Here is a 12,132-nt window from a genome sequence, read left to right as displayed (position 1 = left end):
CTACTCCTGTTCACAGGGATTTGTTGAGACCTGTTTTATTCTTGAATGGGTTCTATACACTCACACTTTCTGAACAAATGTTTGGTGAATGGGTTCAATACACTCGCGCTTTCTGAACAAATGCTTTTAAATAAATGTTCCCTCGCTGGCATCATTTCAGTAGGCAAAATGGCATGTTTTATGCTGCTCATCAAAACCAAATTCTCAAGGCTAGAGTTAAATGAGAGTATCATATAATAAGAGTACATGCAAATGGTTTCTTTGGAAACAGAGATAACTCCGTAAATAATGTTAAAAAGTTTTGTGTGTGTGTGTGTCCATGTTGCATTTAGGGATTTATTCCCAGGATGACGAAAACCATTCTGATGTGCAATAGATATAAATCATATAAGCATTTTTAATTGACAAAAAATAGGAATCTATCATTTGGTTATCTGTTCAAATACTGACAGTCATGTGGGTGCCTGGGTGGCTCAGCTGGTTACAAGTCTGACATCAGCTCAGGTCATGATCTCACTGTTTGTGAGTTCAAGCCCCACATTGCACTGTCAGTGCAAAGCCTGCTTGGGATTGTCTCTCCCTCTCTCCCTTTGCCCCTCCCCCACTTGTACTCTCTAAGTGAACAAATAAACTTTAAAAATTTTTTTTAAATATATTGACAGTCACGGGTTAGTGAAGTGTCACTGTGAGATCCTATCTGAGGAAAACTGAAGGTTTTCTAGCTGTCCAAGTGATCCCAGAGACCTATAATCCACAGCCCAAGACTCTTCAGACACTAGCTAACGGGGGGAGCTCTAAACAACAGTGAAGGAAGGTACTAACAAGTCCCTTGGCTCCTTGTAAAGGACAAGAACAATGGATACCATTCCAGATACGTGCTACAATTCCCCTGGTGCCTTTCTGATGTTCTTTGAAACCAGGTCTGTCTTAGTCTAGGGCCTCATTTGACACTTTTTCTCAAAACTCAATCTACTTGGCCTTCCCCCAAATCACGTTGTAGCTCTTAAACCCCTGGAAAAATTGAAGGCAAGGTAAGGATTCCAAGTAGGAATTTTCTGTTCCCTACAGATAAGAAATATAAGGTAACAAGATGTTCATGGTCCTGTAGCAGCCAGACAGAAGGTTAGTTGTTCCCTGGGGGATTAACTTACTTTTATTCTCTGAGCAAACATGCCCACTCAAGTCCCTGATAGACTAAGAAAAGGAAGATTAACTACACTCCTTTTCTCCATTCTCCAGAAAGGAAGAGGCAGATAGCCAGGAAAAAGGGGTGAGTGGAAATTACCATTTCAGTGTTTTAAAAAATCTATTTCTAAATATGGTAAAAAATCCTCACTGGATTGTGCTTATCATGTGTGAAATGTGACTGACTCTCCCCACTCTCACTACCCTAAGATTGTTCCCAAACCTTGCTAATTTGGCACACAATCTTAAGTAGATCTCTAAAATTCTGAGCTTCTAAAGATTACTCAAAACCCAGATCCCAGGCTACTTCTGCTCTCTACACTAATACCATTTTTTAAGTTTCCAATTGAAAAAGCTGTCACTGTTATCTTCAGACACTACTGTTCAAAAGGGAATTTCTCTAATGTATCAAACCCAGTGCACAGATTCAAGTATGAACTGAGAGAATCCTAGCTCCATTACATGCTTCCCAAAGCCTGTGAAAGGCACATCCTTAGAGAAAAAGACTGAAGCTTCAGATTAAAAGATTGGACATGGCAAATGAGAGGAGATCCAAATGTTCAAAAGCAGAACACAAGAACAGGCAATAGCAGAGGAAGAAAAGAGCCAGCAATGCAGAGCATCTCGAAAAGTCTGCATCCTTGAGTTCCCTCGTGTACTGCCTGTTCATTAAGACCCAGTTCCTTGTGTCTCCGTAATAAGTATTTCCCAAGAACTCTAAGGAAAAGACAAATTGGGAGAAGAATCAGACAAAGGCCCAAGTTAGGTGCAGGTCTTGGTGAATGAGAGTAAACTAGGTCTGTTCTAACCAGAAAGTAGGATCCAAGATGGAGAAAAAGTGAAAACAAGGCTTTAACTACAAAAATGCTAGAAATCATGTGAGAACAAGTTCATAGGTGATGTGAAAACTGATGGAGTTAAGTCACAACTTCTGGACACTGAGCGGGGAAAAATGTTTCTGTGACAGTGACGATGGGCAGCAGTCAGTTAAAACCATGTTTTTTGCTCCTAGTGAGATGTAAAAAAATTTCATAGCAGGTTTTTTTTCTCTTATACTTTCACCAAAAATTATATATCCTAACATGTATTTTTGCTTGGCGGGGGGGGCTTCATTTGCTTCAAGGTCTTTCAGAACTTTTAGCAGACACTCCATTTATAATTTGGCAAGATTTTTTTTTCAGCTAAGTGGTATTTCTCAGAGGATGAGACTGTGCCTGAAGACCGTATGAGAAGGAATTTAGAAATTCCATTAAAAGCATCATATGCAGGGGTGCCTGGGTAGATCAGTGGTCAAAGCTCAACTCTTGATTTCAGCTGAGGTCATGATCTCACTGCTGTGAGATTGAGCACCATGTCAGGGAGCCTGCTTCAGATTCTCTCTCCCTCTGTCCCTCCCCTACTCATGCGTCCATGCTTATTTTCTCTCCTCTCTCTCTCTGAACAAACAAACAAACACCATATGCAGAACTTTGAGGATAAAGTTGGATGAACTGAAGACAATGAGCAAGTGGATAGAGCAGACACATACAGAGAAATCATCTAAACTGATAAGAATGTTAAACTAAATCAACTCGGGAGAAGGAATACAAGGTAGTGAGAGTGTCTAGTTAATGGTCCCAGAGTTTTAGATTTTGTCCTCTCCTCATTGATCTCTCTTCCTAAATCTGCAATGCTTGATTTGTAATTTTAAGTCATCTCCCAAGATATGCCCATAAACCCTCCATCACTGCTACTACCAGGTTAATGTTTAATTGCAGACACTCAACACTGTTCTTTTTTACCACCTAAGTGATGGCTCACTTCAGGACCAAGCAGCCTAGAGTACCACACTACAAGCCCCCCTACTCTTTTTGTAAGTGCAACTAATGTAACCATCCCACCAAACAGGCATCTAATATACATAATTCACAACCTAGCCTAACTTACATTACTTGAGTAGCTTGACAATTAGACTGTGTGAACAAAAATCACAAATTTCACTTAAGCTCAGATAATGTATTTGTGTCATCTTATCTCTATAATTTCCATCATGAAAATTATTCTAAAGAAAGAGAAATAGCCTAATAGGTTTATTTTGGACACTGGGCTTAAGTAAGCAAGAGATAGAAGCCTAGAATCAGCTTTATCTCTTACTCAAGGATGCTCATGTTTCCATTTCCTGTCTTTGAACATTTCCAAGTACTTAGTTCTTCTCAAAATTTAGCTTACTTCAGAAATTTACATTCTAAGATGGCTTTCAAACCAATATTTAATTCACTATAAATTCTCCCCCTACATTTAATTTACCTTGGATTGTAATAAAAACATAAAAGCTGTATCATCAATTCTGAATACTTTTGTTGTGAACACTGTTAGAATTCATGTTTTAAAAAAAATGCTCAGGACTTCAAGGATAGGAAAGGGTAGGTTGTAATGCAAGGGCTCTTTTTAGTTGTTCATCTTTATCAAACCAAGACCCACAGTAAATGAGAAAGAAAAGGTTTTCAAGTTAACAAACTTTGTAGGGTCAGAAGATATCAGAAAAACAGCTAAGGTGCTGAGGCAGAAACCATATGTACAAACAGGGAAACTCTTTTCCGATAATAATGCCCAGAGGGTTTCTGTAGACTTTCTATAATGCAAGGTGTCTACTAGAGCCATGTTCTTTCCCCCTAAACTGAAAACTTCTTACAGAGTCTTACTGTTAAGGTTTTTCGATGTTAGGTACTTGGGAGAGTAGCTCTTTCCTGAAAATCACTAGTAACATGGCTAGAACATTTTTATCATTCGTGTTCATGTAAATTTAACAACTATAAACCTGACTGAGTTATGACATTTTTATTTCTACACATGCACTGTCTTCTTATGTTCCTTGAATATAAAAAATGACTCGTGAGATTTTCTTCCAGGGTAGAACATCAGGTATGGTTTTTTTTAGAGGACAGGACCTTCCCCTTGATGAACCAAAGCTGGAAGAATAAACTACTGGCGTTAAAGAAATGAACAATCTCTTGTAAGACCATATATACAAAGCTCCCAAGTTTGAATAACAAGAGGGGAATTAAAAAGCACAAAAAATCATACTGCTAGAGATTACCACTCCCTTTGCAGTGTCCCCAGACACAAACCCTTGAAGAACAGATTAACAACTCCACATTGTGGGGCACCTGGGTGGCTCAGTTGGTTAGGCGTCCAACTTCAGCTCAGGTCATGATCTCACAGTTGTGGGTTCGAGTCCCGCATCAGGCTCTGTGCTGATAGCTAGCTCAGAGCCTGGAACCTGCTTCGGATTCTGTGTCTCCCTCTCTCTCTGACCCTCCCCTGCTCATGCCGTCTCTTTCTCTCAGAAATAAATAAAACATTAAAAAAATGTAAAAAAAAAAAATAGAACAACTCCACATTGCGTGTCACTTTTGTTCTTCCTTAATGTGTTTGGGGGTCATGGTAGATAAGAATTGATGTGCATAAATATTCTCCTTCCTACATGGTGTTTACACCTACGTCACAAAGTTTTGATGCCACTGCCATAGGAATGACTACATTGTGAAGACATGAGGCACAATGATTCCTTCACAAACGCTTATACAATGCATGAAGGACTTTTACAACTTAAGAGACTGTCTAGTCCAACAACTTAACCAATGACACATTGTTGGAAGAATCAAGGTCCTCAATTTCACTTCAATGATATTTTCACTATCCTAGACCAATGACCCATGGATTTAAAGAGATGAAATTTTCTTTTCTGTACTTTATTCTCATCACTAGATACCACTACTCCCATACCTTACCTCAATCCATTCAATCTTTTAGCCTGGAGATTATTTGAGTAAGATCACTTCAACCAAATATATAGCAAACACTTTGCTGTCTATCCCACCTTTTCAGGGGCTTTCTAAAAATTTTTTTAATGTCTTTATTTTTGAGTGAGAGAGAGACAGAGCGCAAACTGGAAAGGGGCTGAGGGAGACAGAGACACAGAATCTGAAGCAGGCTCCAGGTTCCAATCCAAGGCTCAAATTCATGAACTGAGCTGAAGTTGGACACTTAACCGATTGAGTCACCAAGGCACCCCTCAGAGGCTCTCCTGAATTTTATTTTCATAGTATAAACCATTCAGTTATTTTTCTCTCACGGTCCTCTCATCTTCCTTCTCTCTTACTGTGGATGCTCCCCAAGGCCCCACCTACCACTTTGCTCTTCAAGTGGCAACCTCTCTGTGACTGATTCCTGTCACTTTAGCCCCAACCTCTCTATGCTCCAGATTCACATGTCCAGGTGTTTCTTGAATGTTTATATATTTTATGTTTCTATGTCCTCAAACTCAGTATGTCCAAACTCTATATGTTTCCTTCCAAGTATTTTACTCAACTTCCTACTTGTATCATCACTTTTCCATTCATTCTGACTCCTCTTCCACCTTCCACCTTCACCTAGTCATACTGATTTTTTTAAAAATTCTCTGTGATCCCTTTTGAACTCATTTTTCTTTTGGTTCCCACAAATACCACAATAAAGTAGGTTTTTGTCAACCTTTCAGTCTCCCCCTCTTCAACTCATCTTTTTCCCTTCTTTTTTTTCTTTGTCTTTTCTTTTTTCTTTTAAGTAAGCTCTACACCCAACCTAGGGGCTTGATCTCACAACTCTGAGATCAAAAGTTGCATGGTCTACCAACTAAGCCAGGTGTTCACCATCTTTCTTTTTTTCTTAAATGTCTATTCCATAATGTTAATATGTTGTTCAAAAAGTCTTTCACTTTTCTTAGCTGGGACTTTCTCTAGCCAGTTGGGCATCTCAGTATTTTCCCTTTCTACTCTTTTATTCCTTCACCTGCACACAATAAACCCCACTGCTAGAGTACACATCCTCCTAATTACCACATGTTCAAATCCTGACTGCCTTCAACGATAGTTCAAGTCTCTTCAGTGATGCTTTCTGTTACTGTTCCTGAATCTACTATACACCACTATACTTAGTACTCAACTGCCAATCGCTTTGTACCTTAACTCTCTGTCTTCCTGGTATGGCTATAGGAAACATCTTATAGGTCTTTGCTGCTTCTGCAACTATCCCAGTAATATATTCCATTACAAAGAAAATGAGGCATAGTAGTTAAGAAAACATAATTAGGAAGTAGAAAATTCTGAGTTTAGATCCTGGATTTGTTCCTTTTTAAGTGAATGACCTTGGGCAAGTTACTTAACCTCTACAAACTTTCCTATCTATACAACAGGGATAATGCCCACCTACTTCATAGGGTTGTGAAGCTGAACAGAATGTGTATACATGTGTATGTACAAACAAACACAACGTTTGACACAGTATCCGGTCCACAGTGAGTGTTTTTTAAATAGATGGCTATAATGGTTCTGCATACAACAGGTACTCCTCGGTGGTCAACAGTTTAAACTGCATAATCTACAGATTCAGTGTAACCCCTGTCAAAATTCCAATGGCATTTTTCACAGAAATAAGAACAAACAACTGTGAAATTTGTATGGAGCCACAGAAGGTTCTAAAGAGCCAAAGTAATCTTGAGAAAGAAGAACAAACCTGGAAGCATCATGCCCCCTGATTTTAAACTGTTGACAAAGCTATAGTAATCAAAACACTATGGTACTGGCATAAAAACAGACATGCAGATCAAAGAGAATAAACAGCTTAGACATAAACCAACCCACATATGGCCAATTAATGTACAACAAAGAATATATAATGAAGAAAGGATGATCTCTTCATTAAATGGTGTTGGAAATACTGAACAGCTGCATGCAAAAGAAGCTAGATCATTTTCTTACATCATACACAAAATTCAATTCAAAATGGATTAATGACTTGACTGTAAGACCTGAAAGACCACAAAACTCCTAGACATTGTAACCCCTTTGACATTGGTCTTGGCAATGATTTTTTGGATACAATACCAAAAGCAAAACCAACAAAAGCAAGAATCATTAACTGGGACTATATCAAATTAAAAACCTTCTGTACAGCAAAGGGAAACCAATAAAATGAAAAGGCAACTTGCTGAAGAGGAGAAAATATTTACAAGTCATATATCTGATAAATATTTACAAGTCACATGTCTACCAAAATATATCAAGAACTCATACCATGAAACAGAAAAAAACCAAACAACCCAAATAAAAATGGGCAGAAGACCTAAAGAGTAAGACAGAGGACCAACAGGTAATTGAGAGGACGTTCAACATCACTAATCATCAGGGAAATGCAAATCAAAACCACAATGAGATATTACCTCACACCTATGAGAAAGCTATCTTCCAAAAAACAAACAAACAAACAAAAACCAAACAAACCAAGAAATAACAAATGCTGGAGAGAATATAGAGAAGAGGGCACTTTTGTGCACTGCTCATGGGAATGTAAACTGGCATAGCCACTTTGGAAAACAGTATGGAGGTGCCTCAAAAGATTAAAAATAGAACTACCATAAGACCCAACAATTCTATTTCTGGGTATTTATCTAGAAAAAACAAAACACTACAACATATATGCACCCCTAAGTTCACTAAAGCATTATTTACAATAGCCAAGATATTGAAATAGCCTATAGGCCCACTGATGGATGAATGGCGAAAACAGATGTGGTATCTATATGCAATGGAACACTGCTTTGTCATAAAAAAGAGTGAGATCTTACCATCTGTGACAACATGGATGGTACTTGAAGCATTATAATAAGTGAAATCAATCAGATAAAGAGAAATAGCATGTGATCTCATATGTATGTATAATCTAAAAACAAGAACAACCACCACAAAAAACAAGCTCATAGATATATAGAACAGATCGGTGGTTGCTAGAGGTGAGAAATTCAGGGTTGGGAACATTAGGTAAAGGGAGTCAAAAGGTACAAACTTCCAGTTCACCTGGATGGCTCAGTTGGTTAAGCATGTGACACTTGGTTTCAGCTCAGGTCATGATCCTGTGGTTTGTGAGTTTCAGTTCCACATCAGGCTCTGTATAGACAAGGGCAGAGCCTGCTCAGGGTTCTCTCTCTCCCTCTCTGTCCTGTCCCTGCTCGTGTACACACATGCATGTGCACTCTCTCTTTCTCAAAATAAACTTAAACAAAAAAGTACAAACTTCCAGTTATAAAATAAATGTGTTGTGGGATATACTATACAGCATGGTGACCTATGGATATTTGAAAAGATGCTAAGAGAGCATATCTTAAAAGTCCACATCACACAAAAAAAGTATTCTGTATTACATATTATGGTAATCATTTTCATACACACACACACACACACACACACACATCAAATCATTAGGTTATATACCTGAAACTGATGTAACATTGTATGCCAATTATACCTCAATACAAAAAATTTAAATTAAAAAAAAACCTGCAAAGGTCATGTTAAATTTTTTCCTTAACATGCTTCAAGATTCTGTTTCACATTAAGTTTTTATACCACCAGTCACTGTATTTAGTCAAAAACTACTTTTCTAAGTTACATTCCAGAACAGTAGGAAAGGCAACTTTTAACTTTCAAGTGTGCATAGATGCTAAGACTTGGTGTATAAAACTCTGTGAAAGTCAGTTTCATCCATGTACATAATCCAGCATAATTTTCACCAATTACCATTTCAATAATGCAGTTAAAACAAACTAAAGCATCTTTGGGAAGGCTAGAAAAGTTTCCAGAAAGTCAAACCAATGGATAAAGATTTTATCAGATAGGATTACGAGAGCCTGTCAAAAACTAGGGCTCAGTGATTAGCAACCACAGCTTGCTTTTTGTATTATGAAGGGCATGCATGACCTTTTCTTCAACTAACAAGGCAATTACCCACTCTGATTAGTGGCTTTAGTAAACAATGAAAATGTTGCAACCTAGTACATTAGAAATGAACGATCTGGCCTTTTGTTAGTTGACGTAATTCTTTTTTTTTTTTCCCTCTAATGAAACCTGTCGTATTTTCTCCTTTATACAACAGGTCACAACATCCCCTAGGTTAAGTCATACTATATTTTAAAAATCAAATGTCACGCCTCCACTAAGGTTTCAGGAACTTTCCACTAGGAATATGTATGATCTTGCTGGAGAAGCTGCATTGAGAGTAGTAAATCAAGGTCATGTTTCCTTTTGACTTGATGTGGGTCTCCTATATCAACATGCAACGACAGAGCAAGTGTCTCTCTGCCGCCACCCATACTGCCTCTCTTTGAAGACCCTGGCCTTCATTATCTTCCGCACCCTCAGGCAGGGAAACTGCAAGGCCTTACCGCAGACGTTAGCCGTGCAAGAATTTCATCACTGCTTTCTTCTGAATCTTCGATTTTCTGATGAGACCTGTGAAAAACCAAGAATAATTTACTCTTAGTTTTGGTTGCTCAATTATCTACCAAGTTACGGAGAACACAGGGCAAATAAGGGCATTATTGTTTAATATGTTAGTGAAAGTGCCCATGCAAATAACGTGGTGTCAATAATGCCAGGGGACACAACTCTGTTGTAGGCCAACTGTTCCTTCAGGATCAATTAGCAAGAACCCCTTTATCATATACCAATTAAATCCTGAGGATAGAGTATATGTTTCCTAATGATATCACACAATAGTCCTGACACGATAGATTTACAAATGTGGGCATGCACAAAGCATAAGCAGATGTGAATGGAAGGTGGTTAGGTACTGGAGTTCCCTCCTCGTCTAAATCCAGATTTTGAAAATCTGAAACATGAATTTTCCACTACATCTGTGTTTCACCCAAAACAGATTTGTTTTGAAATGGTCTATTACAGGCCTAATACTGTGACAGGAATTATGTAGAATATAATAGCCGCAGAAGCACAGCACTCCTTTTTAAAATACCTGACCCCGGTTGAGAAACCAAGAAAATTATCCATATACTAAATAACTAAAGAGGCATATAACATATAGTATATGATCAGTCTATTTAGGAAAATCACCTTTGCAAGGTAATTCATAAAAAAATTTTCACCACATAATATATATACTAACATAAAATTATCTATTCCTTTTTTTTATTGAAGTATGTTTGACACATTATACTAGTTTCAGGTGTACTAAAATTGTCTACTTAAAGCAAACTTTATAAAATGAAATTTTTTCTCTGGTCAAAGAAAAAAATTAATACCAACTGAATATATGTAATTGTTTCCCTGATCTATTTCCACAGCAATCCCTTTCACCACCTTCTGTGGACTTGATAGCATTGGTGGTAATTGCCCTGCAGGGCAGTGTTATCAGAACGGCAATCCAATGATTGATTTCAATCTCAGAAACTGCAGTGGGCCAGCCGAAGCGCTCGCCTCCCAGGCCAGGAGGGCTAAATAGAAACTCTTTAAGAAGGGAAAAACGAGTTGGATCAATTCTGGCATTGGCTTCCTGTTCCTATGTTTTTCAAACCATTTACAAGAAAAAAAAAAAAAAAACACCCTCTAAATCAGAGCAGTGAATGAAAAACTATCACCTTTTACAAGAACTGCATGATACGGGTAGGAAGCGGTGCCGATGTTGTCAAATAACTTAATTACCTGTGATGCAAAGCGTTTGAAATGTTAGCTAATAATCTGCTCAATAAAAACAGTGAGAACTGAGCATTCTAACTTCCCTTATTCCCAAAAAAGCGAGCTGCCTTCATAATGACTACTTTGAACAATGAACTTTGTTATTACAATGATCTACTCACAAGGTTTCCGTGTACACGAAGTTATACTGAGAAGAGATTTGCAACCCTTTATAACCTAAGCCAACAAACCAGGTTTCTATGATTAAGCTGAGGTGACCGAATAGATGTGACAGGAAATTAAGAGCCAAATGCACTGGGCACAAGAGCACCAAGCAAGGGCTTTGGCGCCTGCCTGTGCCTGCCGTGAAGCGGGGGTTGGTCATGCCGGCTCATGTCTCTCAGACCCCAGCACATAGCTCAGCGATTAGTTCACGGGTGTGAGAGATTTTGCACCAGCACAGATTCCGTCATGAAGGTGTTTTCAACAAACTGCTGAAAGGAACTCACAATTCCAAGGCAAGTTCCTGTGTGTGTGTGACTGATAATGCCTACTTCATGAGTAATGGCTGAGCCGTTGCTGGTTTATTGACAAATAATTGAGTCCCTGTTCAGAAGCAGAACTACCTACAGTCATTCTTCCAGCACAAAACATACCTTGGCAAAAGCATTTTTTAATGTTTATTTATTTATTTTTGAGAGAGAAGCAGAGAGGGAGGGAGGCAGAGAATCCAAAATAGGCTCCGCTTTGTCACGGCAGAGCCCAATGTAGGACTTGAACTCAAGAACCATGATACTATGACCTGAGCTGAGATCAAGAGTGAGACACTTAATCAACTGAGCCACCCAGAGGTCCTGGCAAAACTGTCTGAGAAATAAGTGTAGGAACTCTGTGTAAGACAGACAGATGACCCCCCCAAGAACTGTCTTGTAGCCCTCATCCCATTGTGACCACCACAACACCACGATTTGTGAGCAGAACTCCCAAGTCTTTCTCCAGCCCCATATCTCCTGTGAGCTCACCTTCTTTTATTATCTACAGTCAAAGGGGTGGTGGGTGGCAATTCCAGGAAGCTTATTTTCACCCACATGGGGATCTTCTAGGCTCCTTGAAGTCAGCATAACTTACCTTGTACTTCTATTGCCTCCTGCCTTCACTGGTTCTACCAGCACCTCTCACGACTCAGCTCCATGGTCACTATGTGGCCGTTTCCTTCAGTTCCCTCCCTGTTAAGTCTCACTGACAGTTGAGGTCCTCTGCTTCTCTTACATGAATTACTTCTGTTATCTTCTAACCAGCTTGTCTCTGGCTTCTCCTCTTGCACCCAATCTGCTCTAGATACCAGGATTATCTTTCTAAAACTCAGACTTGGTCCTGCTCTTTTCTGAGTTCAAACCAAGCATTATCCCACCACCTACTGAAAGCTCTAGAATTCAGAAATACTCTTCCTTTCCTACTACCATGC

At 38.8% G+C, this 12,132-nt stretch overlaps 1 protein-coding gene across 2 annotated transcripts in view; it reads right to left on the bottom strand.

Moving 5' to 3' along the window:
• RAPGEF5 (Rap guanine nucleotide exchange factor 5) overlaps positions 1-12,132 on the bottom strand; it is a 176,478-nt gene that overhangs the window by 148,505 nt on the left and 15,841 nt on the right. For both annotated transcript variants that reach the window (XM_077757649.1, XM_077757650.1), the window contains exon 3: positions 9,422-9,488. In XM_077757649.1, the coding sequence (XP_077613775.1) occupies positions 9,422-9,488 (67 nt within the window). The remainder of the gene's footprint in view (positions 1-9,421; positions 9,489-12,132) is intronic.

The sequence above is a fragment of the Crocuta crocuta genome, unplaced genomic scaffold, assembly GCF_008692635.1.
Source record: "Crocuta crocuta isolate KB4526 unplaced genomic scaffold, BGI_CrCroc_1.0 scaffold62, whole genome shotgun sequence".
Lineage (NCBI taxonomy): Eukaryota > Metazoa > Chordata > Mammalia > Carnivora > Hyaenidae > Crocuta > Crocuta crocuta.
This window is presented reverse-complemented; position numbering and strand designations above follow the sequence as displayed.